At 45.8% G+C, this 20,605-nt stretch overlaps 1 protein-coding gene, 1 long non-coding RNA gene and 1 other non-coding gene across 7 annotated transcripts in view; 1 reads left to right on the plus strand and 2 right to left on the minus strand.

Annotated features, from left to right (window-relative positions):
* Positions 1–2,680: 2,680 nt before the first annotated feature.
* On the minus strand, positions 2,681–2,822 carry LOC126527549 (U4 spliceosomal RNA). The gene has a single exon (XR_007598798.2). It is a non-coding gene; the product is annotated as a U4 spliceosomal RNA (small nuclear RNA).
* A 347-nt stretch (positions 2,823–3,169) lies between these two features.
* Positions 3,170–20,605, plus strand: part of LOC129383800 (uncharacterized) — a 111,322-nt gene continuing 93,886 nt past the window's right edge. For 2 of the 5 annotated variants that reach the window (XR_011890266.1, XR_011890268.1), the window contains exons 1-2: positions 3,181–3,431; positions 11,675–11,744. This is a non-coding gene — a long non-coding RNA (uncharacterized lncRNA). Of the gene's footprint in view, positions 3,432–11,674; positions 11,745–20,488; positions 20,558–20,605 lie in introns of all 5 variants that reach the window. The other 3 variants (XR_011890267.1, XR_011890269.1, XR_011890265.1) reach the window with 3 other exon arrangements.
* On the minus strand, positions 9,138–15,073 carry LOC126527313 (uncharacterized). Its single transcript, XM_050175105.3, has 2 exons — positions 13,866–15,073; positions 9,138–11,342 (listed from the first exon to the last, which is right to left on the minus strand). Exon 2 carries the CDS (start codon positions 11,125–11,127, stop codon positions 9,268–9,270), a length of 1,860 nt encoding a protein of 619 aa, XP_050031062.2. The 5' UTR covers positions 11,128–11,342; positions 13,866–15,073; the 3' UTR covers positions 9,138–9,267.

Consider the following 20,605-nt stretch of genomic DNA (forward strand, 5'->3'; position numbering starts at 1 on the left):
AACCCTCCAGGCAGTCATTTAAAAAATTTTTTTGATTATTAGATGAGAAAATGGAGGTCCAAGTATCAGTATTTGAATTTCGCGCCGAAACCCCAGCGCCGGTACGTCAGCGTGACGTCAGGGATTCCAAAGTATGTTTTCGCATTTGGGCCGCGTTGGCCGAATAAAGGTTCCCGAAACTTGCCATGTTTAATATTTCGTTCCCTTGGAACACAATGTAGTCAATCTGTACCGCTATATATAATTAGTAGGCCCCAGAAGATGCCATCAAAATCCGAGACGTCACAGCCCCCAGGTGCGGGGACTTCAGTAGGCGTCTCCACCCGTATTTCGTTCTTGCGCTTTTTCTGGCTTACCAAACGTCTTATCGTTGTAAGAGTGGTGTTTTTGGTGTTGTAGAACGATAATTTACTGATGCAGAAGAAATAATTTTTCACTTTAGTGTCCCTTTAAGAAGGACCCTTCCACAGTGCACACACGAGGTTAAATTAATAGCATATAAAACCTTAATTCGTCCTGTAATAGACTATGGATCAACTGTTTGGGATCCGTACACTCGAGGCGCCATAAACAAGCTATAATCTGTCAAAAATAAAGCGGTTAGCTCTGTGCACCGTTCATATAGTCGGCGTAATTCTGCGAGTGCTCTGGTTAAAAAAAAAAAAGCAGGTCTAGATTATTTACAAAAGCGGCGCCAACGTGACCGATTAAAGTACATGCACTTGTTATTCCCCGATAAACTTGGTATACACAAGTACACATACATAGTGCCAGCGTTAAGACGAACCACCCGATCGCATCATAATGAAAAAAATTAAAGGAATATTCCTGCCGTGCTAAAACATTCGCAAATTATTTATTTCCGAAGACAACTCGTGAATGGAACCACCTATCAGCCAGCATTGTGAAATGCCCAACTACAGATGCATTTGTACGCGTACTTCAGTTGTAATCATTTTAGCAATCATTTGCGATCGCCAGTGCTTCAAACGCTGCGCGTGTGCTTTACTTGTCCTCTTTCCTCTTTTTTTTTTGACAACGTGTTTTAGCAGGTGTTTTCGTGAGTACATTTCTTAACTTCTTGTCGGTTTGTGTAGCACGCTTGTTGTGTCTTGATTTCTTTTATGCATGAGCACTTTGTTCTCGTTTTTCATGTCACCCATTCCTGCTTACTGCCTCATCTGGAGGCTAGCAGTACTGTATAAATAAAATAAAGACACGTATACAGTTGCGTTCAAATTTCACATTAGAGAGTATCGCAATCGTCGGTTATATCTTTTTTTTTTTTTACACAATATGAGGTGCGTTTAGCTAACCAGTCGAGGGGTTGCATTGATGCACCTCAGTAATAATAAGTAATAATAATATTACTATTGCTTATCCCCAGGAATAGCAAATACATATTGACAGAGGAGACGGCTAGGAATAAGAGGAGAGAAATAGCTGGGGAGAGAGGGGGTGACAAGCAATAAGTCAAAGTCACATGACAGTCACGTGTGCTGTGGAAGTAGCCCAAATACGCCGACAAGATAAAAACTATGAACAAGCGCATTCATCGCTTAAACTTGCCACTTCAGAATGCACTTCTCGGCGTGTTGCGATATTCTGCAGCCTTCATAGCGTAGGCTTGCGTACTGTGGAAAGCTTCACTGCAAGGTGACTATAGCATATAGCTGTTCCCTGGCCGTACCTCTCTATCACGACTGGTAATTAAACAGCAAACATTCTTGCGGCAGGAATTCCAGCCTTGACCAAATGGAACCTATGGTATTTTTCATACTATCAGAAGAAAATACACGATAAAGGTGTGCTGTGTGCAGTCAAATGCGAGAACGCAACGCAGACACTGACCAAAGCACAGGTGTTTTTGCTTGGCCTCCGAGATCTGGAGGCGCATTTCCCGTCGCTACACCAGCCGCGGGACGTTCATTCGTGAATGCACAACAACGCGGTGTTTTCCATTTTTCGCGAGTAGAGAGCCCTCGAGCGCGGCGGTCACACTGAGAGCAAGCCGAAAGCGCTACCTCTCGAAAGACACTATGGACCCCTGGATTCGAAGGCTAAAGAGGATGCCGTCGCCCGAGTTAACGCTGTGGCAGTTACGCTAACCAAGCTGGGGACGAAGCCGAGTCCGCCAGGACCGTCCCTCGCACCTACGAAGTGCGAGGTAGAACACTACAGGATCTCAAGACTATACCCTTAGCCACACAAGTGGTGGCCTGGAGAATGCTGCAGACCAACAAATACGCTGGCATACACATACCAAGTAAAATCCACCCATCCGTATATGAGGTACGTAGAGAGCAATCCACCCTTTTTGTTACGCCACGCGGGCCTGCCATAAGCAAACGGCAGTGGTAAACATCCCAGTGCTCGAACTGGTCGATCGGGATATGCCAACCATCAACAGGGCGAAAACTTCCACTACTACGGAGGAATGCGTGATCACGCGCACACCACAGCATCCCGAGGTTGCACACAGACGCACGGCCAAATCGCATTTCTCTATCGTATACGCGGGAGCACCCGTATAAATAATGCCCCCTTAGTTTACCTACAGTATGCAGTAACCGTCTGTCCGAGAAAGAGATCACATCTCTTCTCAATTACAGATTCGACTCATAACAATGCATCTCCGCATCACGTAATTCCTAATTCTAATTTTCGATATCATAACGAAGCCCCGTAGGGCCTGCCAAAAATTGCCATGGCCGACGGTATTTCACGTCGTCCCGGCGGGGTATTGGGAAAAGTTTTCAACTAGCAATAGTCGCCCCTCAGTTATCACTTCATTGGGTACGACACCGCCTCTGCGCAAAGCTAACTCATCCAGGCTTCTGACAAAACTGCCCGTCAGGCATAACCTAGGTACTGACCCAAGGTTAGCGAGGCACATTTATTAAAATGGTATTTGAACCGCACAATAAAATGGACATTTTACATAACTCGCTAACTGCGAATTTGTTTGCCCAATTACCTTTAAATACAAAGTTAGGTGAAATACAACCATCTTTTCTAAACTTGCTTTAGTAGTGCCGCAAATTTAATCAAATCTGTTGCCGCTAAGCGACGGAGAGTTGAACGGCACTCGCAGTAACCGCTGTTAGGTGGACAGTACATATCGTAAATATCCGACCTGCGCTGTCCTTAATTCTTGGTGTTGCATATAATGGAACTTTGTCGTTTTCTGCTTTTTGAGTTTTCTTCATTGCTGTTTGTGCAGCTGTGTTGCAATCGAGAGTGGCTTCGAGCGCCATTCTCCGATATTACTCCATGAGTAACAGGAAGCTGGCAGCTGACGCGGGCTGAAGTTCTCTGCAACGAGTATGCAACTTCGTGAGATGGTTAACTCGTTGATGTATTTCTGCTAAGTAGAGTGATAAAATAGTTGCCAGAATCGAGCGAACTGAAGTGTTCTCTGCAGGCTTTTAGTAAGTATTTCATCATGTTCGAACTAGGCATGTTTCTTGGGGCACCGCTGCTCATGCCACACTTGTAAACATTTTCGGGCACATTTGATTCGCGTACATGGCTCATATGCTTATGACAGTTGCATGTAGCCACATTTCGTTCATCTGTTTCCTGCCCACCGTTGCCTCATTTTGGCTAGCTTAAAATTCAGTTTGATGGCAACCCGTCTGGCCTGGAAAATACATGTCCGAATATGCGAAGTGAAGCATCGATCAAAATATTAGTAAAATTAACGACGTTTCGGCGTCGTACAGAAGCCTTGTGAACGATAAAACCAATGAAACAAACGCAGCGCGTTAAAGTACACGTGTGAGGCAAGCAGCGAGCATACATCGGTGGAGGCCGCCTGTCGTTGCGTGGTATGGGTGTGCGTGTAACACAGCTTCGACAATTCAGTCTCCGCCCACACTCAACGCGCGCGCCATGGCTAGACATAGCTCAAACCAAATAAAGACCACCGTGCCAAGTGCGCGATCCATTTGCATGTGCCTGCATCTGCATGGCGTATTTTCTTTCTCACCCTATCTATCTAGCTATCTATATGTGCTATCTAGCTTGCACATGTGCAGTGCACTTCCACTGTCAATCTTGTGGCCTGCAGTTTCTGCACGTATGGCGAAGACTGTTGAGGCCACTCACCATTTCTGGACATCGTACTAGTGCAGCTTGACGTGTTCCTTGAAATCACCTGTACACTCAATATAATATGCAACTACACCGGGCAAATTTTCATGTGGGCTAGCTTCTGTTTTACGTTTTTGTGCTGACACATGCACAGTTTTGACCTAGTACTTGTGCATGATATGAACAATCATGTCACTCGTTCTTGGGGCTTCCATTGTATAACTACCACGCTTATCCAATACGTTTCATCAACACCTTCACATTGAAATTGAATGCGTTTCTTGCTAGTGCAATGAGGTGGAGTTATGGAAACCAACTGCTGATTAACCCTGATGACTCTATAACGGTGGTGTGTCAGTCACCCCAAAGAAACTTGACCGCTGCACCTGGCATCGTGTTGGATTGTCGTCACATTACTGTTTTACATAGTCTGTTATTCCCTGTTTACTAGAATGCAATCTTAACTTTGTTAACACATTAGCTTGTGTTACAAAAATAAAGACTGCATTTTGTATGCATGCATTAAGCAAGAAAGACAAGAACGACTGCAAATTGGGCAAGTCTGAATGTATTCATTTTGTACACGACGTCCCTGGCATTCTTTGCTGTGACCTTGCTCACTTTGCACATCATATATGAATGAGTAAATACATTTTGTTCAATATGGGATAACTCTGTGGCCTGTGACGGGGTGCAGGAAGATGGGTAGCATATGGAGCTTCATTTGTAGAGAAAGACAAGGACTGGTGCAGACTTTCGAGAGTTTTATTTAAGTGAAAAGTCACAACCTCTGCAAGATGCAAAAGTAAGTCAGAAAATGTTTTTAATGGTGCAGTAGAACACTTTACACCAAGTGTTTCTACATGCCAAATGTGCAGTAATTCTTTATATTATATTACAGGTGGCTAACACATACACTTTGCCATATGCCTACATGTTTTTGTTTTTTTCCTTCTCTGGAAATGATTTTGTCATTGAAAGTATAGAGAACTGCTGGGGGGAGTTGATTTTGGTGCATAATTGTAATGGCACAAGAGCACACAGAACAATGAAGAAGATGGTAAACACAAATGTACATTTGTTTCCAGCCTTTCTCGTTGTCCCGTGTTCTTGCACCTTTTACAATTACACTTCCTTTTTTTGCTACAGCCCTGCCATATTTATTGGCGTGTGAAATTCAGAAGCCAATCTCCCAATTCAGTATCCTTGTGTGCTCTTGTTTCAGCTCAGCCGCGTTGATGCTAAGCTCAATTTGTATTGTCAAATGTAATCTCGTTCATGTTATATTTGCATCACTGCCAGTTCAGTGTTACACAAGTGCATAAGTGGCGTGCATGTCACACTCCATTAGCTTTTTCAATAAAGTGTGTGCACCAATCTTTCTCCATTTAATTTCAGCAATAAATAATTCTATAGCACAGTACATTGTCTACAGTTAATGTCCTCTGTCATTCTTGAAAGGATGGTTAGCGGCCATTGCTATGCGCTCATCCCAAAGGGAAGAGTCACTTGTTCCTATTTTGTACTCTGATGCCCGTCTAGGAGGGCACGCATTGCCTTCAGATGCAGCCTTCTTTTTGCCTGCGACTCCAAAGGTTGGATTACTTCACCTTGATAGCATTTATTTACATATGTACGCAATAATAAGGATGTCTTTTCTAACGCAACATTTTCCACTGAAGTTATAACATGGTACAACACTATCTGGTTGATTTTAGTCATCTAGAGGCATGTTTGTCCAGAGTTCTGAAGCCAAATGAAAAAATTGAGTGTACTTATCAGCATAGTTTGGTGCATAACAAACCCCCTCGTAAGTTCATTTGAAGTCCTCCATTGGGAAGTGAGTAACATCTAAAAAGTGTAAAATGGAAACATTATCTTTACGATTATAATTAGCCTAACCAGACAGGCAATTGTGTCAAAATGTTTAGCTTCCAATCTCTATGTACAGACTGTATAAACTAAAGGCAGTGCAATTTGCCGTGAAGCATATCAGAACCCTGAAAATAACTTGTTTTCACGACTATTAACTTTATAGTTATGCCCAACCAGACAGGGCATCTGTCAGAGCATCTAGCTCAATGTCTTCAGTGTGGCAGACCTTGCTGTAAAGATAACCTATGCACACAGAACCACATGCACCGGACACTTCAGAGCACAGCAACTATTCTGAAAATGGGAGATGGATGTTTTAATTCATGTCGCCTGTGCTTCAGTAAGGTGTGATTTCATTGTGCTTATAGTACTTGCAATACCAACTGCCTTAGAAAGCCTGTAAGCAATATCACCCAATCCCAGTTCAGGAGATTCTACTCCTGAATACAGTTCCTGGTCTCTGTGTCGCCCCTAATGCAACAACACTATGCACAGTTCAAAACCTGCCTTTCAACTTCTTTAATTACTTGCTCTAACAAAAGGGCAGCATTCGATTCCCCGGAGGCCCATACAGCTGCTGCCATCGCTGTTTTCTACCTGGTTTTATAGCAAAGCCTTCTTTGCCTACTTTCTTGAGTTTGGTGTGGCTGCCCCTCTGCTGCTGGGGTGGTTGCTGTTCTAGCAGATATATTTGTGGATACATGTAAACATACACAGGTTATATGAAAGTACCAGCAAAGTGGCTTGCATAACTCTTGTACCAAGTATGTGTGCCTCCCTCTTGTATGACAAATATTATTTCTTTAATAAAACCTGAACATATAATTCCAGGCTCACGGAGGTCTCTGAAGCACACAGATCTGTTAAACAGAATGGTGAATTATATTTTGCACATTCTTTGACTGGCACCGCTTTCTTTGATTTAGCCATTCAGTATGTGCCACTGAGCCCATTCTTGGCCAGTCCTCCAGAACGGGCATGTCCCACTGTGACACGAGAGGCACAGAATTTCTAAATTGCTTGATAGGTGTCTTACTTTTCTCTGAATACACCTGTCGTTGGCATCTTGCCCTCAACAAGCATCATACATTGCCTTTGCCCTTGCGACATCACAGCATACATGTCACGCACTGTGCGTTTGCCCTATTTCGGGTTTTCATTTTGGCATAGCTTCTGAATAATTCAGTATGTAAACATAAAGTTTGCACAACAGTAAAGTTGCGACCTTTGTGGTGATAAACGTAGCCCATAAGATCACTTTGCATTGCATGAAAGTAAGCAAAATTACACACACTGCCGTTAGTTGTAAAGCATTCAATTAGCCAATGTGCTTTAGTAAAGCTTAGTTTTATTTACGTAAATTCGAACACGTGCTTTGGATGTGCTTTTTTTTTCATCTTTGATTTAATTGGACAGGCTTAAAGGGTTTGTCTTTATTGACAGTTTCTGTTGGGTCCGAAATCTCTGACCATAAAGTAATGAGAGTGACAAACCGGGAACCTTGGAATGCCTAAAACCTGCCGACTGCACACCTGTTACCTTCGAAAAGTGGAGGGCATGAAAACCTGCTGTAAATACAACACAGGAAATATGAACAGACCACAATTCACTAGACACAGAAAGTGCTATCCTTCCACAGTTTTCACTTGCCGAGTAAGTTGTGTAGCTTCGGGTATGCTCTACTTCTGCACTCTGAGCCCAAATGCTGGCCAGTGATGAATACACCTTGACTTCTGCACTTACAAATGCGCAGTACTTTCAAAGCCACCACCAAACAAGCATCCCACAAGCCGTAAGGAGTGGATCACGGATGTTCAGAAAAGTTTAGTCGCTACTTCTGGTGCACTGCATTGATACAATCTTGACCAGGCGAGGTGGGTCTTCACCAAAAGAATCGGTAGACGATGACAAAGGCAGGCATCATGATGATGAGAAAAATGGGAAGAAATGTATTTTTATCACTGGTACATGGTTGGTGACTTGATCAGTCTCGAACGGTCCTGGTTAACACGGGGGCCAGGATAACCTTAAACAGCCTTCTGCATGCAGCCAAGATAATCGGCATTGAGGTCTCTTGTCAAGGAAAGCAAGGGGGCCTCCACAGAACAGGTTGTTTACCTCTCGAGATTCCATGGTTGTCGAAGCCATCTCGGGAAGGGGTTGCAGCTGTGCCCATGGAGGTCACAGCCTGACCATTCGCCGCAGTTTTGGTCTTCTTACAACTTGTGGAGTCAATGACCCCCTCCCCTCTGTGGCTTGCTTTGTTGCCTGGGTCAGCTCAGGATATGGCAGGGGCCATAGGGCTCACTTTTTCACGTAGTCGAGGGCAGTTAGCTTGACAAGGTAAAGCGAGCTGGAACTCTGCCCAGACTTGTGACACTGAATTCGAGGCGTCTTAACAGCATCGAGAATGTACTTCAATGGCAAATAGCCAACAGCTCCTTGACCAAGATACCTAGAGGAGGATACCAGAGAAGCCTCAACCGGGGCCTTAATTTTAAGAGAACTAGTAAATTTTATTTTCCTAACCACTTTCCTTCAAATGTGAATCATTGGGTTGACTATCTTGGACTATATTGCTAAAATTTTCTTTCACGAACTCTCATCCCTTGCTGAAATGAGACTACAAACTGCATGCCACGGTCATCTACTGCGTGGGAAATCACTGCAAATGGCTGCTTCAAAGTACGTCATGCAGCAAAATTTAGGTCGAATCACTTGGGTGAGACGACTATAGAAAGTTGTAGGGTATAATACTTGCACAAGCTTCCTTATGCATCTAGAGGCTTTAGGCGCACTAGTCACTCAAGCATACTTATCTGCTCATACAAGAATTATAATTTCATTTGGCGTACTTTGGTACAAGTGTAGCAGCAGTCGCTCTCAGCATGTACAATAATCTGAGCCTTTCTGCAAGTGTAGGTGTTTCATGAAATTCAAAGTGTATGAAATTTTGGATTGAAAGCACACTGCAATGCAGTACTACACTGGTCTGCTATGGTGGCACCATTTTATAATAAAAAAATAAAGGTTGGGCCAAAACCATGCTTATTTCATTTTAGCTGCCGCAAACCAGTGATGAGTTCTTGGAATGGTGCTCATATGGCTGATAGAAGACGATAGCCACCTCTAGCTTAATTATCAAAGCACTTCAGCGCACCGAACTGTTTTTCCTTTCTCAAGATACCACAAGACACTTTATTTCATCAGTTACTAAGTAGGTCCGTTCAGGATATCAGACAAGTGCCATCCTGTCGGTCTACCTCAGTATATTACCCAGCAACTGCACAGATGAGTTCAAGAATGATGGGCAGCTTCGACGTGGTCTCTGAGCAGATTCCCACGTGTGAATGTCTTTGGGCACGATGTACAGGCAAAGGGCCGCTCGCCTGTATGCCTCCGCGAGTGACGTTTCAGATCCTGAAACCTTAGGAATGACCTGGGACACTGCTCGCAGGCAAAAGGCCTAACACCTGTGTGAGTGGTCACGTGCTTCTTCAGGTTGTCGCGCGCAGAGAATGCAGCCGAGCAATGCTCGCAGGTGTACGGCCGTTCACCCGTGTGCGTACGCAAGTGGATCCGCATTTCGGCCTTGACAACAAACCGCTTGGCGCACTGTGGGCAACTGAACCGCTTGTAGCCGACGTGCCTGTGCACATGGCGCTGCAGGATACCCTTCTGGGAGAACGTCGCCGGGCAGAGATGACACTCAAACGGCCTCTTCGACGTGTGCGTGACCAGGTGCCGAGTTAGGTGGCCCTTTGAGCGAAAGCCTTTAGAACACTGATCGCAAGAATGGCGCTTCTTCGGGTTGGTTTGTTTGTTTGAACCAAGGGACTTCGTGTTTGAATGCGTTGCAATAGTGCTGTGTGCTATGCAGACATGCTGTTGCAAACTGACACTGTTGTCAAGCTCTTCTGGACAGAGGTGACATGCATGGCGAACGGGGTTAGGCTTCTTGGTATGGCAAGCCACCACCTTCGCAAATGCGCGTTCATGGCAACGTGCATTCTCCTTTTCTTCATCAGGGCACATAGGGTGGTCATTTCGGACGTGCTCCACAAGGCTTGATGCATCCTCAAAGCTTTCGGGGCAAAGTTTGCAATCGTAGGCTCTCACGGATGACAAATTATCTACGGAGTCATCGACATTCGTTGCCCTGGCAGTGATATTGAAACGCTCGCTCATCGACGGCTTCTTGTCCGAACTCTGCCGCTCACACGAATGTGCGACCCGGACATGCTCAGTGAAGGTGGATGAGTCCTTGAAGCTCTCAGGGCAGAGGGTGCAGTTGTAAAAGGACGGTAATTCGTTTACGCAATCAGCAGCGCCTATTGTCCCAGAGACATCGAGACAATGTTTGTTCATCAACGGTTTCTTGTCGGCACTGTGCAATTCACAGGAATGCGCTATCTCTACGTGCTCAGTGAGGACGGCTTCATCGGCAAACTCTACAGTGCAGACGTCGCAGCTGTAGCGTGGTTGGGACAGACTGCCATAGCGTTCGTCACACTCAAATTTCAGGCCATGACTGTTGGAACGTTTCACACTGGAGGCTAACTCATGGGCATCAATGTGACCCTGCAGAGCGAATGCATCAACAAACTCTTCTGGGCACAGATGACAACTGTTAGTCTGCTTGACTCCGTGTTCCGGAACATGTCGATCAAAATTGTCCTTGCTGGAGAAGCTCCTGGAACATCGGGTGCAAATGAACATTTCACTATTGGCTGAGACTTGTGCTGTGCTGTGTTCAGTGAGGCCTGTGCCGTCGGGGAACGCTTTGGGACAAACTTCGCTGTGGGAATGTTTGCACTGAGTACGATAATGGCACTGCAGGCTGTCGTTGTTAGCAAACATCTTTAAACACGAGCGACAGACATGCCATCGTTTGCCAGGATGTTGCTTTACACATTTTTCAGTGTCTGGCACTTCGTGGCCGCAGGCAACATTTACTGGCAGTTTCTGTTCAACGCCGCGACACAAATTCGATGATATGTCCTTTAGCTCTTGGAATCCACATACTTCATCAGCTTGCTCCTTGGTGTCTATTTCTTGGCTATACACTTCCTCAGAGAGGTTGGTGCAGTGAGTGAAAGCTTTCTTAGTGCAGCTGTGCATTCTCGGGCCACGTGTGCAGTTCACTGTAGCATACATGTTTTTGCAGGCTTGGTTCTTCTTGGTCCTTGCCCGTCACAATGTCTTTCAGGTCACTGTGTTCTCAGATGATGTGCTCAGGTTTTAACATCAATGCATGACTAAGGACCTTGAAACGAGCACAGCCCACATTCTGAATGAAATTCAAGGTGATATCGAGGGGCACGTCAGCACTTTCGAGAAGTTCGACGCCATTTTGAAGAGGTGGGAGCAAACTGTAAAGGAAAATAATAAAGCGTCAGAAGCGGTGAAGCTGTCACGCCCAGGTAAAAATATGCCACCCACTTTTTCATCATTCAAAGAGTTCTTAATTTTTGTTTAGGTCGCCTGAACAGCTAGTTTAGGCAAAACAGCAAATGGTTTTATTTTTTGGCTGGATTTCCAGAAGAGGCGAATTAATTTGATCCAGGGGTTCTACTTGCCAAAATCACGATCTATGAGGCATGCTGTAGAAGTGTGGGACCCCTGGTAAATTTTGACCACCTGGGATTCTTTAATGTGCACCTAAGTCTAAGCACACACACGTTTTTGCATTTTGCCCCCGTAGGAATGTGGCCGTGGCTACTGGAATTGAACACACTCAGCAGTACGTCATCTCCGCTGGACTACTGTGACAAGTAAGAAAAGGCAGATATTACCCGCACTGGAAATGGCAATATGCTAGTTGCTAACTTAAATAATTTGCTAATTATGTATTTAATTATTCAATTAGGACACACACTGCAGTAGCGAAATAAAAGCTGAGCAATGGTGAAATCATGTCTGCATAGCGAAAAATCCTAAAGCTAGCATCACTTTCGATATGTCCTATAAATGTGCGAAATACCAATGGCATATTGCGGTAAACTCCCGAAAAGTGTCCCTTTAGCAGTTCAAGACCATATTTAACTGCAACACTACAGATTATTTTGTAGTTTAGGATACGGATATTTGCAAAGTAGTGCTACTTTAGTATGTAATCTTGCTAAGCAGACGCAACTTCACTATACTGCTAACAGTCAGCTTCACAACTGCAACATGTGCCCTAAAATGAATAGTGAAAAAAGGTAATTAGTGAATAATTTTAACCAACTACGTCAACACAACAATTAATGTCCCCCTCTACAGGTAATTTACCTGAGCAAGCCGAACAGACAATTTGCAGTTTTCTAAGTCGGCTGTACTGCAAGGCCATTTTCCAATTGACAGACTTTCGTCGACAGACTGAATTTCTTCCTCTAAACTACAGAATTTCCATGGAGAAAGTGCGAGCATGAAGACTTTCCTAGGACGATTCCAAAAACTTAATTTCACCGCCTTCTCCACCCGCCGTACCCTCATCGAGTAGAGGCGTGCGCTGGAGTTTGGTTAGTAGTGGTAAATTCGAGGCTGCCGAGTGAGAACAGTAGTTTGTTCAACTAGATTTTTGGGAAAACAAACTTTCCTTGCTAATGCGCAGCTACGGCCGGTCTGGAGTGCACGTCTGGCGCTGGGCACGAGACACAAGTTCGCGATTGGCACTACGCTTCCCTAAAGCTGCTCAAGAGTACACATTAAACTGTCGGGTCATGCCAACGCATCGGTAAAGCAATTGAAGTAAAGGCAGACTTGGATCATGAGATTTCTAAACAAATAAATATGAATTGGAGCGCACCCGCTTCGAAGCATCAGGTGACCGACAGAGCCATTTTCCCAGCACCAACATATAACTTGAAAAATTGCGTACCACCACCTGTATGACGTTTTGTTTCAATCTGCTGTGTTTAACACGTGTATTTTTCTGTTCTTACCCATTCCCATCTGCAATGCCTGTGGCCTTAATTTAGAGTTCAATAATATAATAAATCGACCTGAGAAGGTAAGGACTGCACGAAACGGAAAATGATAGATACAATGTTTTATGAGTAATCCACGCAGCGGCGTGAATTACAAAGCGGACCGGGGTAGCATATATTCGTTTTTATTTTTATGTTATTATTATTATTATTATTATTATTATTATTATTATTATTATTATTATTATTATTATTCGTTCTTTCATTCATACATACATGAAAGGCCGCAGAGGCACATTACATGAGGGGTGGGCCATGGAGATTAAGATAAACAAATGGAGTTGGGGAGGTCATGTTAATGGAGCAGATAAGCGGAGCGTCTGTCGGAGTATACAGACGACGCAAGAGTTTGGGCCTTCAAGCTGACGATTGTAATTTTACGATTCTGGCACGAAAACGGTAAGAAATATCGGGGCAGACAAAACTGAAGAGAGCTATATCGAATGCACAAATGTGTTTGACGTTCGCTCGTGGTAGTGAACAAACGTACGGTCGGTAACACCGTAAATAAGCTACAATTGCAACATTTCATTTCATTTATTTATCCAAAGTTCTTTGTACAGGGTGAATTTGCTGGTCAATCTAAGCACGCAGTGCTTGTAAAAACACCGTGCACCTAGTAGAGCTCGCGCTACGGTCGCACATACGACGAGACAGAATGGAGGCAGCATCGGCGAGACACTTATGCCGGTGTCGCACGGCCGCTTTCGATCGCGATTGAGCCCGATCAGGATCATAATTCTCTCCGGATGGGACTCGACTGCGATAAGAGCAGCTCCTTGTGACACCGGCATAAATCGAACATTCTTTATAGCACCCAGTTACAGAAATTAATCGGAGCGCACGTGAACGACGCGGGACACAACCAACACCCCATGCGCAGTTTCTGAATGCAAACAATGTTAACTTTTCACTTCTACTTACGGATTGAAAACACAGTGACGCAAAATCAATGTGGATTCTTGTTCGTCGGGATTCTGCGGCAACATGGCACGGCAGCCCGCGAATGCTGTCAAAACACGCGCTACCGTACCACGGAACGCACCATACGTCCAACAGCGTCCATGTGAAACCCACAGAATAAAAGTTAAACGTGGGTAATAGAATAAAGAACCAGCGAAATATAAAAGTAAATATAAAAATAAGACATAACATAAAGAAAAGAGAACCAACGATATCTAAAATTTTAAAAATACTACCTTTTTGCAACGTTGGCAACATAATCGGTCACCGCGTCGTATTTGACTACATGTAACTTCTGATTCGGCAGGGTCTGTAGTTTCGGTTTTAGTTTCGGTCAGCCGACGGCGTTACAGTGCTTCCGTTGAAAGATGTCATCACAAGTAGAAAACAAAATACCAGTAAGCGCAAAATCTTCCTTCAAAAGTAATAAACTAATGTCACGGGTCACCTTACACCAAGCCTGATGCTAGCTGCCAGTTTCATCTCTCATACAAAGACGTGCGCTTTTCACCCCACTCATTACTACTTAAAAAATAACAAAAGAAATTACTGCAGGCTTGCCGCTGCTCCGTTCTTGCTCACATTACGTAGAAGGATAGATTTCTATGGTCCAGTTGTATTGCTCCCTCCTAATTTATTTATGTTCTTGAGGGAAAAGCTCCTTAATACTTATCTGGGTGCGGCAAAAGTTCTCGCGCTCTTCAAGATTCAGATGTCAGAAAGCCAAATGGCCCAAACCAAAGAAATTTCCGAACATTCCGTCTGAAGAATCGTGAAAGCGAACTTCCACAAGTTGCCCTACAAGGTTCAGGAAGCTCGTAGAGTCACAGAGCAGGTGAAAGAAACCACAGTTGGAAGATGCAAGGAGCTGCTCAAATGCTTCGTCAGCACGGCATGCCATCACAGCATTCTCTTGACAGACAAGGCACTATTCAATATCGAGCAATCTCGATAATGCTTGTCTTTTTGATTAAACCATCAAAATGATAGGGTGTTACCAAAGAGCCTCAAAGAAGCCAGTGTCAGCGGAAGAATTGCCTTAAGATTTTCCCGTCATTAATCTGTGATAAATTCTAGGACAATCGCTTCTGATGGAAAGAGGCCACTAGTTTTTTTGGAGAAAGGAGCGAGAGTAAATGGAAGAAACTATCTGGAAGTTGTCCTGAAGGAGGAGATACTGCCTTGGGCCAGATCATATTTCGTGCGGTAACCCATGAACATGACAAGCAAGCTATTTCCTTCAGTGCGCATGTGCGCACTCTTTCTGTCACACCTTCCCTCTCCCCTTATCTTTTCTTTATATTTCCGAGCGTGAATAAACCCGGCGTTCTTCGGCTGGAACGACTGTCTCGTTCACTACGGGAGGGGCGTTGCCTCCGCCCGTCAACTATCGCAACAGTGGCGACGAGAACCCCCACGGATACGCAACAGCGACCGGGCACCAGCCACGACACGAAGACGCCCATCAGCACAGCCGCGACCATGGCCCTCAAGCTTCCGGATTTCATAGAGGACACAGATAAGTGGAACGCATACCTCGTAAAAGTCGACGCTTACTTTGAAGCAAACGAGGTTACAGACGACGCCAAGAAGAGAGCCTTGTTGGTTGCGGCGTTAGGATCTAGGACCGTGGAAATTCTTTGCGGTAGAGTAGCACCTAGAAAGCCGAGCTCGCTAAGCTATGAAGAAGTTGTTTCAACCTTGAATGAGCACTATGATCCATCTCCTAACGAGATATCGGAAAGTTTCAAGTTCTTTCATCGAAGCCAACAAGAAGGAGAGTCTATGCAGGCGTTTATCGTAGCAATTCGTCGAATAGCCCATAACTGCAATTTCTCTTCGATGTTGCAGCGAATGCTGAGGGATCGCATCGTTTGCGGAGTGCGGTCGAAAAACTTGCAGAAACAGCTACTAGCGAAGAAGGATTTGACTCTCGCGGAAGCCGAAGCACTTGCTCTAGCTGCAGAAAGCGCAGAGCTAGGTTCGCAACAGATAAGCAGTCAAGGTGACGCCATCGATGCGCTCAACTTTCAGCGGAAAGGGGAACCTGCAATATCAAGGAATGAACCGAGTATGACAGTGCAACAATGTAGATGCTGTGGCCGACAAGGGCATCAAGCTGCTGCGTGCTCGCTGCGAAGGCGCCGGTGTTACAAATGCGGGCGACAAGGTCACTTGGCGAGAGTATGCTCGCGAACAGTTCCCGCCCAACGAACCTTGGCGATAACCGAATGTTCAGCTGAAATGGAAGTCAGCGGCAGCAATGGGTTGCAAATATGGTCAGTAAAAAGTAATGAAAGTCTGGTTCCGCCCATACAGAAACTTGTCACGTGGAATGGAATTCCGCTGAAAATGATAATTGACACCGGTTCGCCTGTCTGCGTGGTGCCTAAAGCAATTTACGAAGCTCATCGTCATAGGTGGCCACCTTTTTGTGAGGCTGCGCTAACCCTTTCATGTTACCTTGGAAAGCTACCAGTGCTGGGCGTTCTGCAAATGCAAGCTTCCTATCAGTCTGCGACAGTTGATTGCAATCTCGTAGTGTTGAACTGCGAAGGCCCTAGCCTTTGTGGCCGTGACTTACTGCAGAAACTCGAAATAAAAGGGGCGCCGCTTCTTCAGATCACGTCGCAGTCAACCGAAGTGAAGCTGGATAGCCAAGGAGCAGCACCCGTGATGGAGCAGTACGCTGACCTCTTCACGGAGGGCTTGGGACTCATAAAGGGGCCACCCGCACGGCTGCATATAAAGGACGGAGCAACACCAAGGTTCTGCAAGGCAAGAAATGTTCCGTTCGCTCTGTTAGACAAGGTCTCCGCCGAGTTAGACCGACTCGTGGCCGCCGGCATTATCTCGCCTGTTTCCTATGCAGAATGGGCCACCCCGGTGGTTCCTGTATTGAAAAGCGATGGGACAGTTCGCATCTGTGGAGATTTTAAAGTAACACTGAACCCAGTTTGTGAAATGGAAAGGTATCCTCTACCCGTAGTAGACGACATTTTCGCTACGCTTCGCGGGGGACAGCAGTTCAGCATCTTGGATTTACGCGATGCCTACAACCAAATTCTTCTAGACGAAGATTCGCGTAAATTAGCTGTTATAAATACACACAAGGGCCTCTTCTGCTATAATCGACTGCCATTCGGAATCGCGTCTGCACCTGCGATTTTTCAAAGAACGATTGAGTACGTTCTCCAAGGTCTTCCAGGGGTTCAAGCGTACTTAGATGATGTCTTAATAGCAGATGCAAAGGATCAGCCAAATAAGAATCTGCAAGCAGTTCTGCAGCGTTTCAGGGAATACGGCATCAAGCTCCGGGCGGACAAGTGCCGACTAGGCGAATCGTCCGTTACGTATCTAGGACATAGAATTGATGCCGCAGGGCTGCACCCGTCAGAAAAGAACATCGAGGCAATTAAGCTGGCTCCGACTCCTCGAAACGTTACGGAGCTTCGGTCATTTTTGGGCATGCTCACTTTTTATAACAAATTCTTGCCTAATCTGTCCACGCTCCTCAGACCCTTATACCGACTTCTAGAAAAGAAATCGAGATGGTCTTGGGAAGGGCCTGAGGATGAGGCATTCCGGAAGGCTAAAGCCGTTTTGTGTTCCGCTCCGGTGCTGACTCACTTCGACTCCTCAAAAGAGCTATTTTTGGAGGCTGATGCGTCACCCTACGGCGTGGGAGCGGCTTTATTCCATCGCATTGCAGGACAGTATCAGCCCCTAGGATTCCGATCTCGGACGCTCACTGCCGCAGAAAAGAATTACTCGCAGATCGAGCGTGAGGCATTAGCTCTCGTCTACGGTGTCACGAGGTTCCGAGATTATCTGCTGGGCAGGCAATTCACACTAATAACTGACCACCAGCCATTGTTGGGTCTCCTAAGAGCCGACAGGCAAACGCCGGTTATGGCCGCTGCCCGCATTCAGCGATGGGCAATCATACTCGGGGCCTACCGATATCGATTGCAACATAAGCCTGGAAAATCTATGTGCAATGCCGATGCTCTGAGCCGCCTGCCACAACCGTCACATGATGAAGCGGACCAGGAGGATGAGGCCCAAATTGTACTGACCCTGGACCAGTGGGATCAGCCTGCCGTGCCGTTAAAGGAACTCAAAGCACTCGCCGTCGCTGATGAGGTACTCTCACAGGTACGCAAGTACACACGGGAAGGTTGGCCGCGCAGTTTTGACATGGAAACGGAAGAGATGGCAGAGTTCTACAAAAAACGGCATGAGCTGTCTGTTACTGAAGAACTCTGCCATCTCTTCCGTTTCCATGTCAAAACTGCGCGGCCAACCTTCCCGTGTGTACTTGCGTACCTGTGAGAGTACCTCATCAGCGACGGCGAGTGCTTTGAGTTCCTTTAACGGCACGGCAGGCTGATCCCACTGGTCCAGGGTCAGTACAATGGCGTCCCGTTGTCTGACACGACCGTGCGCGGTATACCGAAACGACTAAATATTGTCCTGAGGGCATTAATGGTACTGTGAGCGTTAGCCTGCGACATGGGAACCGCCTTGACATGGAAACAGTTTTGACATGGAAACGGAAGAGATGGCAGAGTTCTACAAAAAACGGCATGAGCTGTCTGTTACTGAAGAAGTGCTCTACTGGGGTCATCGTCTTGTAGTGCCGACAAATGCGCGAGGGAAGCTGCTAAAGCTACTACATGCAGCCCACCAAGGCGTGTCCGCTATGAAGGCAAAAGCCAGGTCTTTATTTTGGTGGCCCGGCTTAGACCACGACATCGAGCGCATTGCAGCGACCTGCCACAACTGCGTGCAAACATTACCGATGCCTCAGGCGAAAGAACCAGTAAGTTGGCCCGATACGCGCGAAAGGTGGTCTCGCTTGCATATCGACTATGCGGGACCAATCAAAGGGAAAATGATTCTGGTAGTCGTCGATTCACACACAAAGTGGATTGAGGCGGTTCCCATGTCGCAGGCTAACGCTCACAGTACCATTAATGCCCTCAGGACAATATTTAGTCGTTTCGGTATACCGCGCACGGTCGTGTCAGACAACGGGACGCCATTCACAGCATGGGAGTTCGAGCAGTTTATGAAGCGAAACGGAATAGTGCATATTCGGGCACCCCCCTATCACCCCCAGAGTAATGGCCTAGCCGAGCGAGCCGTGCGCACAGTCAAAGAAGGCTTGAAGAAGATAGGAGGCAGTTGCATCATAACGTCGTTGGCCCGGCTGTTGTGCAATTATCGAAACGCACCACACCAAGGAGGCCCTTCTCCTTCAGAGATGCTATTAGGTTACCGGTTGCGCACAAGACTGGACATGTCTTTTCCTTCCAGAGCCTGCCCTGCTAAAGCTGTGAATGACTCAAGCTGGAACTTTGCACCGGGAGACCATGTGTACGTGCGAAATTACGGCGTTGGCGATAAGTGGGCCCCAGGCACTGTGGAAACCACTTCCGGCGCTCGCCTCCTGGATGTTAAGACTGCGGACGGGCTTGTCCGCCGCCACTTGGATCAAGTTCGTAAGCGGACCACAGATGAGACCCCAGCAGCCGTCGACCGGTCGAGGCTTCCTACAACGGGTTCCCCGGTATTAAAGGAACCAAGGACCTCTGAAACACCTGAGAAAATACCAGAAGCGCAACCTCAGGAGCTACGTCGCTCCACACGATCAAAGAAACCTGTCGTGCGTTTTGGTTACTAAGGGTGAAGAAATGCGGTAACCCATGAACATGACAAGCAAGCTATTTCCTTCAGTGCGCATGTGCGCACTCTTTCTGTCACACCTTCCCTCTCCCCTTATCTTTTCTTTATATTTCCGAGCGTGAATAAACCCGGCGTTCTTCGGCTGGAACGACTGTCTCGTTCACTACGGGAGGGGCGTTGCCTCCGCCCGTCAACTATCGCAACATTTCGGAAACTGTCAGTGAACGTATCAGTGGGATTCTGCCCTGTTTCACAAGGCGAAGATCGTGCAACGATGGTGCACAAAGAACTTCGCCGATTTCATTTTGACGTTAGTATGGCCCTTAAACAGCCCAGATCTAAACCACCCTGACTTTTCGATTGTGTATGTGTAAAATAGCAGAGCCCTATCTACTCTTCACCACAATTTGGCTTCTCTTCATTGGATGTTGGAAAAAGCATGGAGTAAATTATATGAAGACTACATCCATGTGCTGCCATCTATGCATTTCCGGAACGACTTGAAGCTTGCATTTGCACAAAATGTGGACTCTTCTGAAAGCATATTTGGATTTGTAATGTAGAACAGGACACATAACATTAACATAGTCTTTTTTTTTTTGTTGTTGCAATGCATTGCAACCATAGTTATGGGTCCTTATTTCAGTGCAAAAACTTTTGCCACACCCTGTAGTTACAAAATACACTGTATCTAGAGATGTAGCAGTGCATTGTAGTGCCAAGTGAATGAGGTGGGTTGATATAGTGATTCGATGCCTTGTGCACACGTTTATGAGGCTGCGATCCCATCTGGTATTGTATTTCAAACCTTACAACTATGCTCGATTGTTACTTTGCTTTCTTTGTGGCACACCGAGTACGAGCTTTAGATGAGAATGATCTATTCTTTGCAGTTCCTTCATTTACGCAGTGCAACCAGAGGAAGTGTGTAACATGATTATCACTGAAAGACCACATTCGTTGTGAGTAACAAGAGAAATTCTTCAGAGATAATTTCTGCAATTGAAAGT

This window comes from Dermacentor andersoni, chromosome 9, assembly GCF_023375885.2.
Source record: "Dermacentor andersoni chromosome 9, qqDerAnde1_hic_scaffold, whole genome shotgun sequence".
Lineage (NCBI taxonomy): Eukaryota > Metazoa > Arthropoda > Arachnida > Ixodida > Ixodidae > Dermacentor > Dermacentor andersoni.